Genomic DNA, 23,870 nt, shown 5'->3' on the forward strand with positions numbered 1-23,870 from the left:
GGATACACCCAGAGCTTAAAGAGCCGGAGACGTTTAGTATCACCTTGTTTTTAAACTTAGAGTCAGACAGTTCTGTGAAGTCCTTGGAATAGGATTTCTGTGCAGACCAGTGATCCAGAGAAGGAAGGATACATAATGTGACACAGCTATAAATTGAGGGGTGATAGACATTGGAAAGATGTCAGAAGTAGTTTCTTCACTTAGTGGTGGAATGTCCTGCCTGCAAAAGTAGCAGACCCGCCAACGATAAGGACATTTGAATGGTCATTGGCTAAACATAATGGACCAAAATGGAATAGTGTAGGTTAGATGGGTTCCACAGGTCGGCGCAACATTGAGGGCCAAAGGGCCTGTACAGCGCTGTTGCATTTTATGTTCTATAGTGAACTAGGTTACCGTAGAGTGAAGAGAAATTACTAGTCCCAGCCCAGGAAGTTGGGATAAAACCCTGAAGCGGTTACTTAGAGCTGAATCGGGTTATGCAGGTGGAGGATAGCTCCAGGAAGAAGCTACCTGCAGTTCCAGCCTACAAGTTGGAAGTCACTTACTGAGGTGTTAAATACAGGGGACTCTGCTGTGAATACTGTAGGAGTGGTGTTTTGGGAACTATACCAGGGCTGTATTTTGGGTACAAGACAAAACTTGTTTCTTTTCAATTTATCAAGGAGCGTTTTGGGGTTAATGGGAGTTTACTTTAACTGCGTGCATTAAAAACCTCTGAACTTCCATTATAAAAGTAGATGGTTTGGTTTAGAGGGGCAATGGCACAGTGTTTTTGCCAATAGACTATTAATGATAGAATTTGAATCCGAGAAAAACCTTGAATTCAGAGTCTATTAATGACCACAAAAACATTGTTGTAGAAACCCATCTGGTTCAGTAATGTCCTTCAAAGAAGGAAATCTGTCATCCTTACCCGGTCTGGCCTACATGTAACCTCAGACTCTCAGCAATGTGGGTGACTCTTAACTGCCCTCAGGAGCAATTAGGGATAAGCAATAAGTGCTGGCCTAGCCAGTGGCACTCATTCAGTGAAGGAATAAAATAAAATTTTATTTTGTTCTCATTTCTCTTGTTACAGCACCATCTCCAGCATTGTTCCAGCAATATGGGCCAAATGCAGGCAAATGGGACGAGCTTAGTGTGGGAACCTGGGCAGCATGAACAAGTTGGACTGATGGGTCTCACTCCATACTGCATGACTCAATGAGAGTCCATCCTGTTTCGAAACAAAGGAAGAGAGAGGGGCAGAATAAGAAAGTAGAAAAGACATTAAAAGTGGAAAAGGCTGGGGGCCAGCCAGTACCTGTCCCTTCAAAAGTTGTTGAAAAGACCACTGTACACCTTGGAGCTGGAAGGTAGTTATCCAGGAGATTTAGCAGTCTAAATCTCTGTTCGAGCTACCAACAGGTCTGAGCAGCAGGCCATGGCGGGTCGATGAATCCAATTTGCCTGCATCTCTTTCATGGCTGTGTTTGTGCCTGGATACCCTTTAGAGAGGGAGCGTCCATGGTCCATCAGTACTCTTGAGAGAGAAAGGTGGGCACCGGTGAGGTTGAAGTGCATTATCTCCCTCTCCAACAGCATTCTGTTTTGGCTCCTCCCTTGTTTTCCCCTCCTTTTTTTGGCATCTGTCATTGTTTTACTGCCACTGGTGGGCACTGCATGTGAACTGTTATTTTAAACTTATTTACTTTTCAACTCGTTCAGATATTCAGTGACGAGTAATACAGTCCTACGGCACGGAAACAGGTCCTTTGGTCCAATGAGTCCATGCCAACCATAACTAAACAACTCCTACCTGCCTGCTCCTGGCTCATATCCCTCCAAACCTTTCCTATTCATGTCCTTATCCAAATGTCTTTTAAACATTGTAACTGTATCCACATCCACTACTTCCTCTGGAAGTTCATTCCACACGTGAACTACTCCGTGTCAGAAAAATTACCCCTCGTCTTTCTCCTTTGGAGCAGATGGGATTTGAACCTGGGCCTTCCAGCTCAGAGGAAAGGATACTACCGCTCTGCCAGAAGCAGCCCAAAATTTATTAACTGGGTGATCAGGTGGCAGGTTTTAGAAAAAACAAAGTCAAACATGTAGATTACAGCTGAGGCACAGCTTAAACCATAGTTATTCTCTCCTGCCTGCGCGTCGTCCACGACAATACCTTTTCGATGGCTCAGTTTTGCAGTCTGCAGTATTACTTATTAAACCATACGGTCTTTAAAAACGCTGACATGTGGAGAGAAGACAGAGCAACCATTGGCTGCACGCCATGCACTCCCCCCACCCTCTTCTCCTGAAGACAGACTCTTGCTAAAGTATGATTTCATGGCCAGCGCGAGCTCTTCAGGCAAGTGCTCATCACCTTTGAATGTGAACAGGGCAGTAGGCCAAGGCTCGGACACAGAATGCACTTTCCAGCAAAGTAAACAAACCATCCCTGTCGTCAAATCTAATTTGGTACAGGCTGAAGGGTTTCACGCTGGGATTTTCACCAGACAGGTTTCCCACCCACGTAGTGGGCCATTAGTGAACCCAACAGGGCGGGTTACGTTACAGGGCGAGTTACGCTACAGGGCGACTGTCAATGCAATTAATTTTTACCACATGGTGCAATGACATGGAGGGGTGAGGGCTACACTGCAAGGAGAGGGGAGGGGCAAAAGGAAAGGGTTGTTGTAACAAGCGACCTTACTCTTGGATGTTACCCTGGAGCTCCTTCCTATTCTTCTGATACAGCGAGTGCAGCTGGTCCCTCTCCTCCTTGGTCTCCTCCAGCTGCATTTGGAGATCCTGCACATCAATTCGCCTCTGACCATCCTTATGATTCTGTGGGGGATTGGGGGGGGGGGGGGGAGGTTGCAGGAAAGGAGGAGGAAAGATTAGCGTGACAGAGTTTAGGATCATGAATGAAAGACAAAACCAAGCGGCAGCACTAAATATTTATAGCCAATGCAATATTTAAAAGGCCATTTTGTGTTGGCTGGACTCCAGGATGGTTCAGAATAGAAACCCGTGAATTTCCACCTTAAGCATTCAATCCTTCGCCAACTGTGCGTACCATTTACAAGATGCACTGCAGCAACTCACCAAGGCTCCTTCCACAGCAGCTTCCAATCCCTCAAAGTTGAAAGGCAGCAAACATGTGGGAACACTACCCCAGGTCTACCCTCAGACCCCACACTATCCTGACTTGGAACTATAATCGGCTGTTCCTTCAGCCTGAAAATCTTAGAAACCCCAATTGCACTGTGAGGGTCCCTAGACCACACAGACTACAACAGTTCAAGATGGCAGCTCACCTACTCAAGGGGATATTACTGATGGGCAACGAGTGCTACCTAACCAATGGTACTCATCGTCAGTGAAAGAGGAGAAGATCCACTGCTCTTGTTCGAAATAAAGAGCCTTTGTGAGAGAAATAGCAGGGATCATGGAATCCCTGCAGCGTTGAAGCAGGTCATTCAGCCCATCAAGCCCACACCAACCCTCCATTACAGCATCCCACCCAGACCCACAGCCCTAACCTATACCTGTAACCCTACATTTCCCATCCTAACTCACCCCTACCTACACATCCCTGCACACCTTGGGCAGTTCAGCATGCCCAATCCACCCTAACCTGCATGTCTTTGGACTGTGGGAAAAATCTGGAGCACCTAGTGTAAACCCATGCAGATACAGGGAGAAGGTGCAAACTTCACACTGACAGTCGCCTGAGCTCCCTGGCACTGTGAGGCAGCAGTGCCAAACATTGAGCCACTGTGCCACCCCCAACTAAAATAACTTTAATAAAGCACTCCATGTTCCACAGATCCTATTAGAAAGGGGGTGGAAACTAGCCTCACTAGTCATGGGTCTTGTGCACTGCTTCATGGCTGCACAAGCAGTTCAGAGAAGGCTCACTGGGCTGTATCCTGCAATGAAGACCCTTTCCTTATGGAGAAAGGTTGAGCAGGTTGGGCCTGTGCCTATTGGAACTTGAAAGAATGTGAGGTGATCTTATGAGGGGCATGGATAGGATAAATAGACAAAGTCTTTTCCCTGGGCTGGAGGAGTCCAAAACTAGAGGGGCAAAGGTTTAAGGTGAGAGGAGAAAGATATAAAAGAGACCTAAGGGGCAGGTTTTTCACTCAGAGGGTGGTACGTGTATGGAATGAGCTTCCAGAGGGAGTGGTGGAGTACATTGTACAATTGCAACATTTAAAAGGCATTTGGATGGGTATATGAATAGGAAAGGTTTGGAGGGATAGCAGATGGGACTAGATTGGGTTCGGGTATCTGGTCGGCATGGACGGGTTGGACCGAAGGATCTGTTTCCACGTTGTACATCTCTATGACTCTAAACAGATACCTGATCCTGGGACTATCTCAACAAGAGTGAACAGTGAAAGGATACTTCTCATCTGGGGAAAGATGTGGAACAAGGTGACACAATTCCAGCTTGAAGGCCTCCCATTTACGATAGAGATGAGGAGGAATTTCTTCTCTCACAAGAGGGTTGACAGTGCAGTGGTTGTAACAAGGTTGGACCTCAGAATATGAGATTCCCTGAATGGACCAGATTAACAGCCCCAATCAGGGAGCCCTGGCTGACAGATATAAACAGGAGTGTCAAGACATCCTGTTCACTCAGAGCTGGCACTGAGGGAGTTGGATCCGAGTCAAGGACTCCACCAATGTAAATAAAGGGTGACCTGGGTGACAGGATAGCGGCCTCCGTGGAGTTACTTCAGACAGACATTCTGTGGAATTGCCTCCCACAGAGAACAGCAGAGGCTGAGTCACTGAATACGTTAAGGCTGAATGAGACAAACTTCGGATTAACAGAGTCTGGGTTTATGGATGGCAGGTAGCAGAACTGGAATGGTGGTCCAAATCAGATCAGCGGCATTCTTACCAAATACTTATCAAATGGTTGCCCAGGTGGGCACAGGGGATGCTCAGTTTGCTCTCTCTCTCTACATGCCCCCACTCCCACCATTACAAAAGGGGTAGTTGCCCACTTTGCACTGGCCTTCACCTGGCGTCAGTGTGGCTGCAGTTCTCTCAGGTCTGACCTCAGGTGGCCAGAGAGAGTCAAGTCAGTGAGACAGACTGACCCTCCCAGTGGATTCTCCACGTTCCCAGGCATCACCTTTTCAGTGAGACATTGACTGCTCTATCAGGGAGGCCATGGCTTTACTTCAGAGAACAAGAGAATTCTTTTTGCTGCCCCCAACCAACATTTATCCCTCAGCAGTGAAACAGAAAACAGGAGCAGGAGTGGGTCATCCAGCCCTTTGAGCGTGCTCCGCCATTCAATACGATCATGGCTGATCATGCAACTCAGTCCCCTGCTCCTGCTTTCTCCCCCATACCCTCTGATGCCTTTGGCCCTTCACTCCCTCTTGAAAATATTCACTGTTTTGGCCTCAGGACAGGGCGGCTAGCAACCACGTCGCAGAACCTCCTGTGGATGCAGATACCTACCATTAGTTCTTCATCCAGTTTACGCTGGAGCTCTGCAATTTTCTTCTCCAAGTCACTGTTCCGAGTAGAGAGGGTCTGGAGATCAGGTGATAATTCAGCATACTGTGAGAATTAAAGTGAAAGCTCAGAGATAACATTTGAATTGAGAAACGGGAGGTTGAGAGGTGACCTTATAGAGGTTTGGAGAACCATGTAGAGTATAGATAAGATTAATGGTAGGTGTTTTTTTCTCGACAGGGTGGGGCATTTCAAGGCTAAGGGGATTTTTTTTTTTTTTAAAAATGAGGAGAGAGATTTTTAAAAACAAAATGAGTGGCAAATTCTTTACACAGAGGATGGTTTGCATGTGGAATGAACTTCCTAAGGAAGTGGTGGATATGGGTAAAGTTACAACATTTAAAAGACATTTGGATAAGTACATGAAGTAGAAAGGTTTGGAGGGCTATAAGCCAGGAGCAGGCAGGTGTAGTTTGGGATCACGGTTGGCATGGACTGATTGGATCGAAGGGTCTGTTTTCATGCTGTACGATTCTATGACTCGATGACACTGCAAAGAGGAGATTAAATTTTTAAAAATATCTTTGCGATTCGAAGGACGAGGGGTTTTCAGAATGAATGTAACGTCGCCAAGTGCAGAAAATACTTTCCTGAAAGAAGGATCAGCTACACGTACCTTTGGCAATGATTACAGAGACAAAGCAGGCATCAGGACAACGGTCTGGAATTCTGCTCTTCGTACTGTGGAACCCTTAAGACCACAGGGATCAAGCTCACTGGTGCTCAGGTTTAACAACGGACAATACCTCAGTTGTGGGGTGACCTTATCAGAGTTTCATAAAATGATAAGGGGCATAGAGAGGGTGAACAGCCAAGGTCAGGGCTGGTAGGAGTGAGCAGGACAGCTTTAAACTAAAAACGATCAGAGTTTAAATGGAGACAACATGCAGCCCTGCAATGAAGCTGAAGCGAGGATGGATAACAAACTGCACAGTTTTAACCTTCTCATTAGGAATTGGTGTTACAATCCTGACGGTGCACAAAGACGAAGGGGCGGAGTAAGGGTCGATAAGGGCAACAAGGCATAGTTTAAGCTGGTTGGAGGAAAGTATAGAGGGGATGTCAGAGGCGGGTTCTTTACACAGAGTTGAGAGAGCATGGAATGCGTTGCCAGCAGCAGTTGTGGAAGCAAGGTCATTGGGACATTTAAGAGACTACTGGACATGCATATGGTCACAGACATTTGAGGGTGCATACATGAGGATCAGTGGTCAGCACAATATCGTGGGCCGAAGGGCCTGTTCTGTGCTGTACTGTTCTATGTTCTAAGGCCTGCTAGTAGCAACAGTTGAAAATTAATGGGAACATAGGTTTCAATCTGATACACTCTCTTGCCATTTCTCAACAAACATTCATATGGACCATGAAGAGGTCAAACACTCAGAGATCAACTACATTCCAGGATTTAGCAAGATCAAACCGAGAGTGTCCCATACCTTCATGCCTTGGAATTTGTCAAACACCAGGCTTGTTTTCTTCCTCAAGAAACTGTCACTTTCGACACTCCTGTGGGAAAGCATCAGTATTACAATAAGCAGTTTGGCCAATTATCCTACAAGCCTTACTGTACCTTCAGCTCATCCACAAGGCCAGGTCAGCATTGAATGCCCATTGCTCACCGCCCCTTGGAAACACAGTGGTCGAGCAACCTTCCAGAATATAACTATGTGGCTCGCCAGGCTTTTTCAGGGGATAGCAATATCATCGCTGAATTACTAATCCAGAAACTCAGCTCATGTTCTGGAGGCCAGGGTTCAAAACCCACCACGGTAAATGGTGGAATCGGAAATGAATGAAAAAAAAAATCCGCAACTAAGAGATAAATGATGACCATGAAATCAGTGTTGCTTGTCAGGAAAAACCCAAATGGTTCTCTAATAGCCTTACGGAAGGAAACTGCCCTTGCAACTTGAGACCCACAGCAATGTGGATGAGTTTTAACTGCTCTCTGGGCAATTAGGGATGGGCAATAAATGCTCACCTAGCCAGTGATGCCCACATCCCATGAATGAAAAAGTTAACAGTCAACCACGTCACAGAGTCTTGGAGTCATATGTGGACCAGGCTGGGTAAGGACAACAGATTTCCTCAAAATAGGATATTTTCAAAGAAATCTCCTTTCTGAGGATACGGGCATTGCCGGGAGGTGTAACATCTGTCGCTCATCCCTAACTGCCCTTGAATGGATTAACTTGCTATACCCTTTTCAGAGGGCTGCCAGCTCCCTTTGCTATGGGTGTGAGCCCATGTTTGGGCCCTGTCTAAAAGGACATTAGTGAACCAGATGAGTTTTGAACAACAATCCAGTAGTTTCACGCAGTCGCCAGCTTATCCATTCGAGATTTAGAAAATTAACCAAAATCAACAAAGTGGAGAAAGCGAGGACTGCAGATGCTGGAGATCAGAATAGAGAGTGTGACGTTGGAAAAGCACAGCAGGTCAGGCAGCATCTGAGGAGAGTCGATGTTTCGGGTAATGGCCCTTCATGATGAAACGCCTATTCTCCTGCTCCTTGGATGCTGCCTGACCTCCTGCTGTGCATTTCAACAAGATCTCTAGCTGCTACTGAACTGAACTGGCCTGATTTCTGGCCTCAGCACATAACCAGTGCTTTACAATACTCACCAAAGCTAAGGATCTTCATCCAGATAAAGTTTCAACAAAGACAGAGGAGAAAGGAGGCCTTGAGAGGCAGCGGGTAGAAACCCTGCGCCAGTGAACTGAACGAATGGGTTCAAGTCCCACTCTAGAACTTGAGGCCAAGGAAGATGCATTCACAACACGGCCAAGCAAGTTGACTATCAAAATCTAAGAGGACAGCAAGGGACAGATGGTGCAACTCTAAATTCCTAAGTGCCAATGCTCTGCTGAAGTCTCAGCCACACAGTCATGTACCTCACTGGCACAGGAGTTAGAGAAGTTTGGGGAGGGGGGGGGGGGGGTGGAGGTTGAGAAGAAATATAACTCAGATTTAAAGAACCTTTCTGCACTGATACCTAGTGTCTGCTCTGCACAGCGATCCAAGTGCATGGACATCAGGCAAGAATGGAGACCAAAGGGGAAAAGTATAGAGCTGGAAAAGCACAGCAGGTCAGGCAGCATCCGAGGAGCAGGAGAGTCAATGTCATCAGGAATCCTGTTGAAGGGTTTATGCCCAAAATGTTGACTGTCCAGCTCCTCGGATGACCACACCTTTCGACTCTTGACTCTCCAGCATCTGTAGTTCCTCACTTTCCCCAAGCTGGGAATGCTGCCCTTCGTGCCCAGAGTAAAAGTGACGCAGCCGGTCACCTGTCGGCCAGGGAGAGCAAATGATGGAAACTGAGTCAGACGGTTCCTAGAGAGTGACTGATTGCCTAATGCTGAGGAGAGGCCTGCACCTCACAACCTTCCAGTCTGGGCTCAGGCAAGCACTAGAGAGAGGGTGGGATGGCCAGGAACCGCAGGGATTAGTCAGGGAGTCAGAGAACCTTGGGAGAGGTAGAAGGGGAAAACGTATAATAGCGCGGTTCTGATCATGAAGGTAAAACACTGCGGATGCTGGAAATCTGAAATAAGACCAGGAAGTGCTGGAGAAACCCCTTGCTCCAGTATATTGCCTGCCCTTGAGTTAGTCATCAACAACTGGTAATAGAACACAGAACATAGAACAATACAGCACAGAACAGGCCCTTCGGCCCACGATGTTGTGCCGAACATTTGTCCTAGCTTAAGCACCCATCCATGTACCTATCCAATTGCCGCTTAAAGGTCACCAAAGATTCTGACTCTGCCACTCCCACAGGCAGCGCATTCCATGCCCCCACCACTCTCTGGGTAAAGAACCCACCCCTGACATCCCCTATACCTTCCACCCTTCACCTTAAATTTATGTCCCCTTGTAACACTCTGTTGTACCCGGGGAAAAAGTCTGACTGTCTACTCTATCTATTCCTCTGATCATCTTATAAACCTCTATCAAGTCACCCCCTCATCCTTCGCCGTTCCAACGAGAAAAGGCCTAGCACTCTCAACCTATCCTCGTACGACTTATTCTCCATTCCAGGCAACATCCTGGTAAATCTTCTCTGCACCCTCTCCAAAGCTTCCACATCTTTCCTAAAGTGAGGCGACCAGAACTGCACACAGTACTCCAAATGTGGCCTAACCAAAGTCCTGTACAGCTGCAACATCACTTCACGACTCTTGAATTCAATCCCTCTGCTAATGAACGCTAATACACCATAGGCCTTCTTACAAGATCTATCCACCTCAGTGGCAACTTTCAAAGATCTATGAACATAGACCCCAAGATCCCTCTGTTCCTCCAACTCACTAAGAACCCTACCGTTAACCCTGTATTCCGCATTCTTATTTGTCTTTCCAAAATGGACAACCTCACACTTGGCAGGGTTGAACTCCATCTGCCACTCCTCGGCCCAGCTCTGCATCATATCGAAGTCCCTTTGCAGCCGACAACAGCCCTCCTCACTATCCACAACTCCACCAATCTTCCGATCATCTGCAAATTTACTGACCCACCCTTCAACTCCCTCATCCAAGTCATTAATAAAAATTACAAACAGCAGCACTGCTCCCCTCAAAATCAGTCTCTCCGAGAACTTGGGTTGCACCCCATTCTCTCAGGGTCTAACCTGGAGGGTTATCAAACACACTTATAAAAGAGTGGTGCCTAGCGTGCCAGCGTCTACCTTGCAGAGGCTGAGTGCCAACTCCCAAGACACTGGATTTAAAACCCTTAACTCCATTTCTCTCTCTGCTGAGTTCCTCCAGATTTGTCCATTACTATTGCAGTTTTGCTGTAGCACACTTACCCCTCCTTCAGTATTTTGAAGAGAAGCTGCTTAGTTGGCTCTTCGCTGGCAGGAGAAAGTCCTTGCTGGTCCCTCAGAAGGTCAGGTGTGGATTTTAACTGCCAAGTCAATGCGACATTGATAAGTGCTCAAGGTGACACAAGCATGCACAGGTTCACTCAGGCAGGACGCAAACTACAAAGAATCTGAACCAGCGAACAGCTCATTCGATAACACAATATTCATAGAACCATAGAATCCCCACGCTTCCATCCCAAGTGCAAGAATTGGGAACAGGCAATGAACGGAGTTAATTTGGATAAATGTAAAGCATTGCATTTTGATAAAACAAAACAAACACCTGCATAAAGGAACAAGAGCTGTTAACCAGGAGCAATTTTTATCTCATTAATCGCTTTAGTATTGGTTCATGGTATCAGCATTCAGAGTCATACAGTACGGAACCAGACCCTTAGGCCCAACCAGTCCATGCCGACCGCGTTCCCAAACTAAACTAGTCCCACCTGCCTGCACCTGGCCCATATCCCGCCAAACCTTTCCTGTTCATGAACTTATCCAAATACCTTTTAAGCATGGTAACTGCACCCACTCAGGAAGTTCATTCTACATGCAAACCACAGTGTAAAAGAAAGTTGCCCTGCAATTCTTTTTTTTTTAAATCTTTCTTCTGCTCATCTTAAAAAATATGTGCCCTAGTCTGGACATTCCCCACTCTAGGGAACAGTCACCTGCCATTCACCTTATCTATATGCCTCATGATTTTATAAACCTCTTGTAAGGTAACCTCTCAACCTTCTACACTCCACTGAAAGAAGTCCCAGCCTATCCTACCCTTTGTTGCAAACACCCAACTGTTTCAAGCGTTAATGGTCACCATTACTGGCACTAGTTTTATAATCAAGACCTTTCTTTGTTTAATTTCCACCAGTCGCCACGATGGGATTTGAAGCTGCGTCCCCAGAACATTAAGGAGGAGACAGTGAGGGCTGCAGATGCTGGAGATCAGAGTTGACAGTGTGCTGCTGGAAAAGCAGAGCAGGTCAGGCAGCATCCGAGGAGCAGGAAAATCAACATTTCGGGCAGGAGCCCTTCATCAGGAATGAGGCTGGGAGCCTCGGGGAGGTGGAGAGATAAATGGGGGGTGGGGGTGGGACTGGGGGGGAAGGTAGCTGGGAGTGCAATACGTATTTGGAATGGTGGGGGTAAAGGAGATAGGTTGGAGTGGAAGATAGAGCGGATAGGTGGGAAGGAAAGTTGTCCCCAGAACATTAATCTGTGTTTCCAGATTGAGCAAGTTCAGTGACATTATTATGCCAGTCAACCAGTTGACATGGGTCCCACCAAACATTTGAAACAATGCAAGTATTTGCACACATTATCTGTATGGAAGGCTCCCTAGGTTCCAGCTGCGTTCAGGTGCAGTTTATGAACTAACTAGCATCAAAGAATCAGCTTCAGTGAACAAATGTGTGGGTTAGATTGAGATCAGTAATCAAAAGGCTGGCTAAATACGGAGCAGCATGGTGGCTCAGCTGCACCAGAGGCCTGGGTTTGATGCCACTGGCGACTGTCTGTGTGGAGTTTGCACGTTCTCCCGCTGTCTCTGCGTGGGGTTTCCTTTGGGTGCTCTGGTTCTCTCCCACTGGTTGGGTGGATTGGCCATGCTAAATTGTCTCATTGTTTCCATGGGAAAGGGAGATAGGCTACTGGTTGGGATGCTTCTGGAAGGGTTGGTGATTACCCAATGGGCTGAATGGCCCGCTTCCACACTGCAGAGATTCTGTGATGTGAGAGTGGTAGAGAAGAATATAAGGCAAGAGAGGGAGAGAAAAAGGAGTTTAAAAAAAGATTGAAGAGGAGGACAGATTACAAAATATATAAAGAGAAAAGATAGCCAAATAGAGCATTTGAAAACAGAAGATCCAGAGTTATTTTCTCTGGCACTAACTGAAAGAGAAATTAAGAGTAAAAAAAAAAAGGGGAGAAGAAAATACAATCGGAGAGGTGGATGACATGGAGAGGTGGACTGCTAGAGGCTATAAGAAAGCCAGAGAATAAGATTAGATCAGATTCCCTACAGTGTGGAAACAGGCCCTTCGGCCCAACCAGTCCACACCGACCCTCCGAATAGTAACCCACCCACAGAGTGGGACCATTCGGCGCAGCCACTTTGGCACGCCCTGTTTGGTGCAGCCTATTTAGGCGCAGAACTATTTTGACGCAGATATACGGTAGTCATCAACGAAAATCAACATAATAGTAGAATTATTAAATGGGTAGTTTCCTGTAGTTTGTAGTTATTTGTGCATTTCTGAATTTCTTTAATTTCAACGGAATATCGTGCCCTGCTACGAGATGTACAAGTTCAAAGTCACAGTTGATAATGTCAGGGCAGCATTCAGGCTGTATTTCCAGAACCATTTCAAATAATTTATCATATGTTGTTCATAACTTATTTGGGAGTAAAGCATACAACAGTGGGAACACACTTTTATGTATTTCCCCTAAAATAACAAACTTGTGAAAACAGAGGTGGGGAAATTTTGAATGTTCCATCAACATGTAACTTTCTTGATTGTTTCAGAAACTCAGCATTCCTTTTTCTTCCAAATATAAGAATTCTGCAGGCAGTGCTGCTGCTGTCAGCTGGTAAAAATTGCTCTTCATTATATTCATTAACAAAATATGTTTTAAAGCTATCTGGAATTACAAGTTCTTCTAAATGTTTTGGATTTACTGGGTAAGCACCAATTTCTTTCCTTGTCCTACGAACCATTTTCTTCAGCGCTCTGTTGTTAGGCATCATTCCTTGGCACGCTTCCGACAAATTTTCTAGGCACTCGTTAATCACTTGTAAAGTTCCCTCTACAGTTGTTCTTCTTTGATGACTAGTTATTTTAATAATAACTACAAACTACTGGAAACTACCCATTTAATAATTCTACTATTATGTTGATTTTCGTTGATGACTACCGTATATCTGCGCCTAAATAGGTCTGCGCCAAAATAGGTCTGCGCCAAATCGCTCGTGCCAAAATGGCTGCACCAAATGGCCCTAAATCCACCCACCCAGGCTTATTTCCCTCTAACTAATGCCCCGAAGGTATTGGCAATTTAGCACGGCCAATTCACCTGACCTGCACATCTTTGCTGTGGGAGGAAACCACAGCACCCGGAGGAAACCCACGCAGACCCAGGGGAGAACGAACAAACTCCACACAGACAGACAGTCGCCCGAGGCTGGAATCGAACCTGGGATCCTGGTGCTGTGAGGCAATAGTGCTAACCACTGAGCCGCCCAACAGGCCAATGCGATGGCGATGTTGACTGTTTCCGCCCTGCTTCTGTGCTGTATGCCTTTATGATTCAACACAGGACACAGATAGGAAAGATTTAGAAGGCAAACGCAGGAAAAGGGGACGAGTTCAGTTTAGGAAACCTTGTCGGCACGGACAAGTTAGGCCAAAGGGCCTGTTTCCATGCTGCATGAGTCTAAGACAGAATAAACATCAAATACGTCTCCTTCGCCTTTTATCATATGCAAAGTGGTGGGAGTACAGTTTTGCTCTCCTGATCTAAAGGAGGATAAGCTTGCCAAAAAAGGGGCACATTTTGGACTGGGGAGGGAGAAATAACTTCTTCAGAAGGTTGTGAAAGGTCGAGCATCTGTAGTCTTTTTCAAAGGAGGATTCCAGCTCCTTGGATATTGAGGGATTTCTAGATAGAGAAGAAATTGATACTGGTGGTGGTGTTGGCAGTAGCGGGCCATTGGAGAGAGAAAACAGACTGTGTGTCAAACTGGCAGCAACTTTGGAAGTGCAAGACCACAACTGATAGAGTGTCTTGTTCCTGATCTTATGTCGGTACAGGATAAGATGTCCAAAGGCAATCTCTCAGGGAACTGAGTTTGATTTATTGTTGTGACATATACGGAGATACTTTGTGTGCTATGCAGGCAGGTTGTACCACAGAAAGTGCATCAGGGTTGCAGAACAGAGTGCAGAATGGTGTTACAGCTACAGAGAAAAAAAAGACCAACATTAACATTCAAAAGTCTGATAAGAGCGGGGAAGAAGCTGTTCTTGAACCTGCTCATGTCGGAATCCTCTAATGGTGTAAAAAGAGGCATCAACTTTCCTGGAAACATCTACCTCCCACCTCAAAGAATTAATGGTCATGCTCACAACTAAACCCCCTGCGCCTGAGGCTATTTCATTGAAAGATTAAGGTGGCAAACCTCAAATTGACAATTGCTTTCCTCAGCATCTCGCCCTCCCTCAAAACCAAAAAAAAAGGTGAAAGGTTGACCGCCCACGAAGTGAGCTAGGCCGTAGCCTGATCTGGGGGAAACACAAGACTGACCTGGTATCATAGAAACAGGAATAGGCCATTCAACCCCCTCGGGCCTGTTTCACCATTCAATGAGATCGTGGCTGATCTGTGACCTAACTCTGCATGCCTGACTTTGGCCCGTATCCCTCAGTACCTTTGTTTATCCACCTCAGATTTAAAACCAACAACTCACCCCAGCATCCACTGCCATTTGTGGAAGAGAGTTCTAAACCTCTCCCTAAGATCTCCCTAAGATCTCTCCTGAACGGTCTGGCATTAATATCTCAGACTACGTTCCCTAGCTCTAGAATCCCCAGGGGAAATAGTTTATCTTTATCTACCTGTCTTTTCCCATTAATAGCTTGAAGGCTTTGACCAGATTACTCCTTAGCCTTCTAATTTCTAGTGAAAACAGGCCTAATTTGTATAATTTATTCTCAGAACATAACCCTTAAGTGACAATATTATAAACCTATGTCACACTCCCTCCAAGGTCAATCCATGCTTCCAAAGGTGTGTTACCCAGATCTACCCACAGCACTCTAAATGGTGTCTAACCAGGGTTTGGTATAACTGCTGCTGTCCGAAGTGGAAGAGACACCTCAGGCTGACAAAATAATCAGGAGATGACCGGAGATAGAACTAAAAGCAACCTAGCACCTTTAGTTGCAATGCAACGAGGCAAGCAGCTTTACAGGGATGTGGTTAAACAAAGGCGGGCTACATAATGTTGACATTAAAGGAGATTATTAAAGGTTTGATAAAGCAGTTTTTTTTTAAAAAGGAGGAAAGTGAGGCAGAGGGGTTTAAGGGAATGTCAGTGTTTGCAGGCCAGTTGGCTGAAGGCATCGCCGCTCGTGATGGAGTGATTTAATTTGGGGCCAGAATTAGAGGTGCACCGAGATTTCGGAGGGTTGTGCAGCTGCAGAACATCACAGAGGTAGGGAGGGAGAAATTTGAAAATCAGGGCAGGACTTATACACTTAACATTAAGGTCCAGGGGAGGGTTGCCAAACTAACAGACCTGGGGGTGCAGGTTCATAGTTCCTCGAAGGTGGAGTCGCAGATAGACAGGGTAGTGAAGGCAGCATTGGGTACACTTGCCTTTATTGGTCTATGCATTCAGTACAGAAGCTGGGATGTCATGCTGCGGCTGGACAGGACATTGTATTCCAATGGTGACCTCACCAGAGTTCAAATTCTGGTCTCCCAGCGATAGGAAGATGTTGTTAAACTTAAAAGGGTGCAGAAACAATTGACAAGGATGCTGCCAGGGTTGGTAGATTTGAGCTATAGGGAGAGGCTGAGTAAGTTGTGGCTATTTTCCCTGGAGCAGAGTCTGAGGGGTGACCTTGTAGAGATTTAAGATCATAAAAGGGCACGGATAGGGTAAAATAGCCAAGGTGTTCTTCCCCCAGGGTAGGGGGAATCCAAAACTGGAGACATAGATATAACGTGAGAGGGGAAAGATTTAAAAGGAACCCAAGGGACAACCTTTTCATGCAATGGGTAATGCGTGTATGGAATGAGCTTGCCAGAGGAAGTGGTGGTGGCTAATACAATGACAACATTTAAAAGGCATCTGGATGGGTATATGAATAGGAAGGGTTGGGAGGGATACGGACCAAATGGGACTAGATTAAATTTAGAATATCTGGTCTGTATGGAAGAGTTGAACCAAAGATCTGTTTCCGTGCTGTACAGCTCTCTGACTCTCAGCGCTCCTTCATCGGGTGGCTCCAAATAAACCTGTTGGACTGTAATCTGGTGTTGTTTGTGATTTGTAACTCTAAGTAAGCACTTTGAAACCAAAATGTTGCTTGATTGGTGCCAATGGGACCTCAGGGGATGGGGTTCAGACAGAAACTCTCCCTGAAGTGTGGCAGCAATGATATTAATGACTGGCATCTCATTAATAAAGCTGCATTGTCCAAATACCTGAAATGATAAGAACAGGAAGCAAATCCTACAATCTGGATCCCACTAGCTTTTGGAGCATCCTGTGCCCAAAAGGTCTGCAGGTTGAGAACTGGCCTGTGTAGACCTAGGAAGACACATGATAGAAACCCTAATCCTCAACATTACTCATGGAGAGTATGCAACACTGGAGGTGGCTAAAGGACATATATATCTGCCAATGGAGGGAGTGTGACAACTGCCCATCAGACTGATTCCTGCAATGGTAGGATTGTCCTCTGGAAGAGACTGGTTTAAAAGAATGACAGGTCATCTCATTGAAGCATACAAATCCTTATAGGCTTAGAGTCAGAGATGTACAGCACAGAAACAGACCCTTTGGTCCAACCCGCCCAGATATCCCAACCCATTCTAGTCCCACCTGCCAGCATCCGGCCCATATCCCTCCAAACCCTTCCTATTCATATACCCATCCAAATACCTCTGAAATGTTGCAATTGTACCAGCCTCCACCACATCCTCTGGCAGCTCATTCCATACCCGTACCACCCTCTGTGTGAAAAAGTTGCCCCTTACATTTCTACTTGACAAGGTAAGCAGTTTCCCTTGGCTGAGAGGGGTCTCGAACCAGTCTCACCAAAGCCCTGTAAATGTGAAGCATAATCTCCCCTACCACCCCCCAATCTTGCATTCAATTCCCCTCGCAACAACCCCCAACATTCTATTAGCATTCCTGATTACTTGCTGTCCCTGCGTTCTAACAGTTGGGGAGGGGACATAAATAGAGACTGCTCTTATGCAACTGAAGTGACCTGTTGCCAAAGAACAGCAAAGCTAATGGGAATATGCAATCTCAAATCACCCAGATAAGGTTTGAATGAAGGGAACAAACAAAACAAAAGAGAAACATTAATTTTAGGGAAGGCGTAAATACTTGAAGACACTGGACACATGTTTACATTTTTTTTTAGAAATCCCATGTAATTTGGGTGTCATTGGTGAGGCCAGTGTTTATTACTCACCGGGGGCAGCGAATGGTCACCTACATTACTTTGGGCCTGGAGCCTTGTGTAGGCCAAGCCGAAGAATGACAGCAGATTTCCTTTTTCAGGGAAAGGAACAATACAGTCATAGAGATGTACAGCACGGAAACAGACCCTTTGGTCCGACCCGCCCAGATATCCCAACCCAATCTAGTCCCACCTGCCAGCACTTGGCCCATATCCCTCCAAACCCTTCCTATTCATATACCCATCCAAATGCCTCTGAAATGTTGCAATTGTACCAGCCTCCACCACTTCCTCTGGCAGCTCATTCCATACACGTACCACCCTCTGTGTGAAAACGTTGCCACTTAGGTCTCTTTTATATCTTTCCCCTCTCACCCTAAACCTATGCCCATCTAGTTCTGGACTCCCCGACCCCAGGGAAAAGACTTTGCCTATTTACCCTATCCCATACCCCTCATAATTTTGTAAACCTCTATAAGGTCACCCCTCAGCCTCAGACGCTCCAGGGAAAACAGCTCCGGCCTGTTCAGCCTCTCCCTGTAGCTCAGATCCTCCAACCCTGGCAACATCCTTGTAAATCTTTTCTGAACCCTTTCTAGTTTCACAACATCTTTCCAATAGGAAGGAGACCAGAATTGCACGCAATATTCCAACAGTGGCCTAACCAATGTCCTGTACAGCCGTAACATGACCTCCCAACTCCTGGACTCAATACTCTGACCAATAAAAGAAAGCCGCCTTCACTATCCTATCTACCCGTGACTCCACTTTCAAGGAGCTATGAACCTGCACTCCAAGGTCTCTTTGTTCAGCAACATTCCCCAGGACCTTACCATTAAGTGTATAAGTCCTGCTAAGATTTGCTTTCCCAAAATACAGCACCTCGCATTTATCCGAATTAAACTCCATCTGCCACTTCTCAAACCATTGGCCCATCTGGTCCAGATCCTGTTGTAATCTGAGGTAACCCTCTTCGCTGTCCACTACACCTCCAATTTTGGTGTCATCTGCAAACTTACTAACTGTACCTCTTATGCTCACATCCAAATCATTTATATAAATGACAAAAAGTAGTGGTAGTGAACCAGTTATGGAGATCTGGAGCATAGAAGGTAGTCCCTTGGCTCACTGCATCTGCACCAGTCAAAAACCACCACCAAACAATTCTATTCCTAAGAAACAGATGAATTTCTGAACACTGCATCAACAATGGTCATCATGGTCGCCATGAGAAACTTTTCTATTCCAGATTCATTCACTAAATTTAATTCAAACCGTTAAATAAAGAGAAAAATCTACCAGCGCCCTGGTCTTTTATTTTACCTGCATGGTTCGCTCAGTGAAGACTGCAGCATTCCGACTCCTCTCCACGACGGGCTCCACCTCGGTTTGATTCTGGCTCCACTTTCTGGGGAGACTGGACGCATTGGAAGTCGGAAAGTGAGCCGGCTCCTTGGCGGGTTTGCTAGGGAATCTGTTGTCTGCGCTGGAGACCGGAGGAGCCAACTGGGTTTGAGGAGGGGATTCCTTCGTGACCACTGGAGGCCTGGCTTCCAGGATCTTCTCGTAGCTGACGTCCTTGCAGACATCCATTACGTCACCGGAACGGAATGGTTTCTGGCCACCGGGTGTCTCAAATCTCTCATCCCAGTCAGGCTCTTTCTTGAGTTCCGGTCCACTGCTGGAGCGGCGTGTTGACACTCTGTTGTCAAGGCTTTGCGACCGCTTCTGGTCACCGGCCGTAATCCGATTACGTCTCGCCGTTCGGCCCCTCTGCTGCCCGCCGCTTCGGTCAAACTTGCTGATTAAGGAGTCAACAGACGAGAGTGGCTTGGTGTCTATCGCGCTGGTGTCATTGGACTGCAGCGAAACGTCTGTGGCAGAAGACGCTTTGCTGGGTGGCTTTGACCAACTGGTGGAACTTGACACGGATAGGTTAGCTCGAGGTTCGTCTGGGTACAGGTTGTTGGAATAGCCCGGCATTTTCCCTCTGCCACTGCTGCCAGACTGCTCGCTGCTGGTTGACGCAACAGAGCTCCGGGGGTTCTGGTCCCCTCTTTTCCCGGATGGAAGATCAAGGGGAAATGGCTCTTCTTCCAGGTTGAGCAACGATCCCTGGGAGTGAGACTTCCTCAGCTGCTCTTCAGGGTGTGCGGGCCTCCGGCGGGGCAGCGACATGTGGCCCTCGACGCTCTCGTACGAGCCAGCATTTCTGCTGCTCCGAAGGTAGGCCTCCGAATCATAGAGCCGCACGTAGTGTCTGGAACCTGCTTCGTCGTCGGAGGTACTGCACTGGGAATCATTGCCGGTGGGACGGCGACTGGAAGTGGTGTCCCCATAAGGGTTCTCCGGAACATCAAGCTCCTTTGCACCTTCCCTAATCTCTGGATAGGTGCCGGGCACGACAGAACCATTCTCTTCTGGGATGCTGTCTCTAACAGAATCTGTCCTGTACTGTGCCCCAGGTGCTGGTGATACCCCATCACTATTATTCAACACCACGTACGGCTGTCCCGAGATCCCCTGGACCCGGACCATGACCCCATAGGATCCTGACTTGGCCACATTCTTCTTGGCTTTCTTGGATTTATGGGTCTCTTGGAGGTCATTTATGAAGCGTATTTGGACCCCGTAGTCGACGGGGCCCTGCCTATCCACTGTGCTTTGCTCAATGTGCTCTTCCATGATGTGGTCTCGACACTCAGGCCCACAGTTATTCCTGAAATGACAGAGAAAAGCATAGCTAGTAACAGTCTGCCAAACTCAAAAAAAAAAAAGTACAAGCATATCCGGCCAAAGCACAGAATCTCAATTATTTTTACCACACGTAAAAACAGTTGCCCACTGGACTAGTTCAATATTTTTAGGTCACAGAGGTCTACAGCAAAGAAAACCACCCTTTTGGCCCACTGAGTGAGACAGTTCTAAAACAACCATTTACCTATTCTAGTCCTATTTTCCATCACCTGATGTACTTTAGCACTGCAAGCACACATCTAACTTATTCCTCAAAGAGAATACAGAACTGGTTCAAAGGTAGAAGACAGAGGGTGGTGGTGGAGGGTTGTTTTTCAGACTGGAGGCCTGTGACTAGGGGAGTGCCACAAGGATCGGTGCTGGGCCCTCTACTTTTCGTCATTTATATAAATGATTTGGATGCGAGCATAAGAGGTCCAGTTAGTAAGTTTGCAGATGACACCAAAATTGGAGGTGTAATGGACAATGAAGAAGGTTACCTCAGATTACAACAGGATCTTGCAAATAAGGTTTACAAGGATGGTACCAAGACTGAAGAGTTTGAATTATAAGGACAGGCTGGGACCTATATCCCTGAGTGTAGGAGACTGAGAATTGACCTTCTAAAGGTATTTTAAAAACCTTGAGGATCATAGATAAGGTCTTTTTCTTAGGGTAGGACAGTCTAAGACAAAAGGGCATAGATTTAAGGTGAGAAGGGAAAGATTTAAAAGGGACCTAAGGGACAATGTTTTCACACAGAGGGTGGTGTGTGTATGAAGGAGCTGCCAGAGGAAGTGGTAGAGGCAGCTACAATTACAACATTTAAAAGACATTTGGACAGGTGCATGGATTAGAAAGGTTCAGAAGGATATAGGCCAAATGCAGGCAAATGGGACGAGTTCAGTTGAGGAAACCTAGTCAACATGGACAAGTTGGGCCAAAGGGCCTGTTTCCATGCTGTATGCCTTGTACTTCTCTGGCATCCATCACCACCTCCAGGCATTCCAAAGCACCTCACAGGCAATGAAACATTTTTGTTTTGGACTGTAGTTTCTCATACAATAGAAAATTCAGCAGCCAATTTACACACTGGAAGCTCCCACCAACAGCAATGAGACCAGGACTCAAATTGCTGGTTTCTTTTTCAGTGGGGTTTGTGAAGGAATAATAACTGGCCCCAGGACACCAGGGACAATACCCTCCCCTTTCGTCCATACCCTACCCCACCCCTTCTCACAAATGGTGGAATGGGCGAGGTATTTTCTGTCTACCTAAGGGGGTAGGCATCGATGTCTGAAAGAACACAATTGGCAGTGCAGCACTCTGACAGAACCAGGGGCATCAGCCTAGCACTGTGCTCAAGTGTCTAAAGTGGAATGTGAACCCAAGATCTACTGACTAAGGAGGCGAAAAAGCGCAAATCCACAAAGCCACACATTCATAGAAACACTTAAAGCAATAAAGTATTCTTTCACAAATGGAATGCCACACTTGTGGTCCAAAATGAAAAAGAAACGACCAGGTTATGGCTGAAGTACAGAAAGGTAGTTCCATGTAGGAGTGAAAACAAAAAAAGTGAAGTAACGTGAGCCGAGGGGACAGGAGTCAGGGTTGAGGGGTACGTAGACTTGGGACCAATAAGCCCTCACACTATATCAAACCTTATAAAACTTTCACTATACTTCTGGAGAAAGTCTGATTAAGACTCATCGATGGAAAGATGCAGGGTATTGCAGTACATAGTCTAGTGAGACCACCTTCTCTGGTTGCTAGGATTCAGAGTAAACACCAAACTTCGACCTATGGGAGCAGCAGAGTACAGATGGTACTGGATCCTCACAGTGTCTCACCAACCAGACGCATTGCAATTTTATGGAAGGTCTTGCGGTTCAGGAGGTAGCATGCCTGCCTCTGGACTAAAGGTTCCAAAGTTCAGGCCCCACTCCAGGACTTGACAGCCGAGAGAGACGCATCCATAATCTAGGGGGATCAACTTGCAAATTCTTCCAATTCATACCGATGGGAGTTCGTAAGAGCAGGAGAGATTCCTGGCTGGCCATGGAATATTTGAGCATCACCATCACTATCCATAGCTCCAGGCTACACACATTAGAAGAAAGTCATGTTCCATAAGAAAGAAGAGGAGGTGGTGGTCATTCAGCCCATCAGGCCTGCTTTACCATTTAATGAGACTGTGGCTAGTCTTCTATCTCAACATCACTTCCCTGCACCAATCTCGAAATCTATCAATTGCAGTATTAAATTCATAGCAACTGAGCCTCCACATTAACCAGGGTCAAGAATTCCAAAGATTCACCACTGTGCGAGTGGCGAAATTCCTCATCTCAGTCCTAAAAGATCTACTCTGTGTTCGGAGACAAAGTTCTCTGGTTCGAGATTCTTGCCCCACCCTCAGCTAGGGAAAATATCCTTCCCGCATCTTTTTAATTCATTCATGGACCTTGGGAGTTATTGGCTAGTGGCAGCAGTGAGCTGCATTCCTGAAACACTACAGTCCACGCGCTGCAGACAGATCCCCAATACTATCAGAGTGGAAGTTTCAGGGTTTTGACCTAGTGACACTGTACAATCAGTGATATCTTTCCAAGTCAGCATGGTAAGTGGCTCAAAAGGAGAATTTGCAGTTGGTGTATCAGTGTACTTGCTGCCCCTGCCCTTCGAGATGAAAGTGGTCGTTAGTTTGGAAGGTGCTGTTTCAGGAGTCTTGGTGAATTCCTACAGTGCATCTTGTAAATGGTATTGAATGCTGGTGTTGGAGAGTGAATATTTGATGAAGGAGGAACAGAGTAGAAACTGAAGAGTGAGAAAGATGAATGAAAACTCACCAATAAATAAAAAGGGGCACAGTTTTACCCAAGGGACAACATGCACACACACGCCAATCGCTACTTCAAGCAAGAAGGCGGAAGTGGGTACTGCAGATGCTGGAGATTAGAGTCAAGATTAGAGTGGTGCTGGAAAAGCACAGCAGGTCAGGCAGCATCTGAGGAGCAGGAAAAAATAAATGTCTCGGGCAAAAGCCCTTCTTCAAGCAAGAGTGTCCATTTCATTTATTTCCTCTAACTCACAAATATTTGCAGCAACTCAGTGGAGAAGAACAAAGATCAGAAATGGCAATCAAGCCCAAAACTCTCTAGTTTGTTACAGCTCACTCTCCGATCAATAAAAACATCAGGGACCTGTCATAGAGTCATGGAGATGTACAGCACGGAAACTCCCCTTCGGTCCAACCCGTCCAGGCTGACCAGATATCCCAACCCGATCTAGTCCCACCTGCCAGCACCTGGCCCACATCCCTCCAAAGCCTTCATATACCCACCCAGGTGCCTTTTAAATGTCCACCACTTCCTCTGGCAGCTCGATCCATACACGTACCACCCTCTGCGTGAAAAAGTTGCCCCTTAGGTCTCTTATATCTTTCCCCTCTCACCCTAAACCTATGCCCTCTAGTTCTGGACTCCCCTGTCATACACTTTCAAATCATATTGGACATTCTGCTTGGAAC

At 46.4% G+C, this 23,870-nt stretch overlaps 1 protein-coding gene across 1 annotated transcript in view; it reads right to left on the minus strand.

Annotated features, from left to right (window-relative positions):
• Positions 1-23,870, minus strand: part of LOC122544704 (cingulin-like) — a 104,906-nt gene that overhangs the window by 43,258 nt on the left and 37,778 nt on the right. The window contains exons 2-6 of the mRNA XM_087985112.1: positions 18,929-20,324; positions 10,347-10,444; positions 6,969-7,038; positions 5,476-5,577; positions 2,699-2,832 (exon numbers count right to left, since the gene is read on the minus strand). Of these exons, the coding sequence (XP_087841238.1) occupies positions 2,699-2,832; positions 5,476-5,577; positions 6,969-7,038; positions 10,347-10,444; positions 18,929-20,290 (1,766 nt within the window). The 5' untranslated portion in view covers positions 20,291-20,324. The remainder of the gene's footprint in view (positions 1-2,698; positions 2,833-5,475; positions 5,578-6,968; positions 7,039-10,346; positions 10,445-18,928; positions 20,325-23,870) is intronic.

This window comes from Chiloscyllium plagiosum, unplaced genomic scaffold (genome assembly GCF_037043375.1).
Source record: "Chiloscyllium plagiosum isolate Xiang-an unplaced genomic scaffold, Cpla_swu_hap1 HiC_scaffold_50, whole genome shotgun sequence".
Classification (NCBI taxonomy): Eukaryota; Metazoa; Chordata; class Chondrichthyes; order Orectolobiformes; family Hemiscylliidae; genus Chiloscyllium; species Chiloscyllium plagiosum.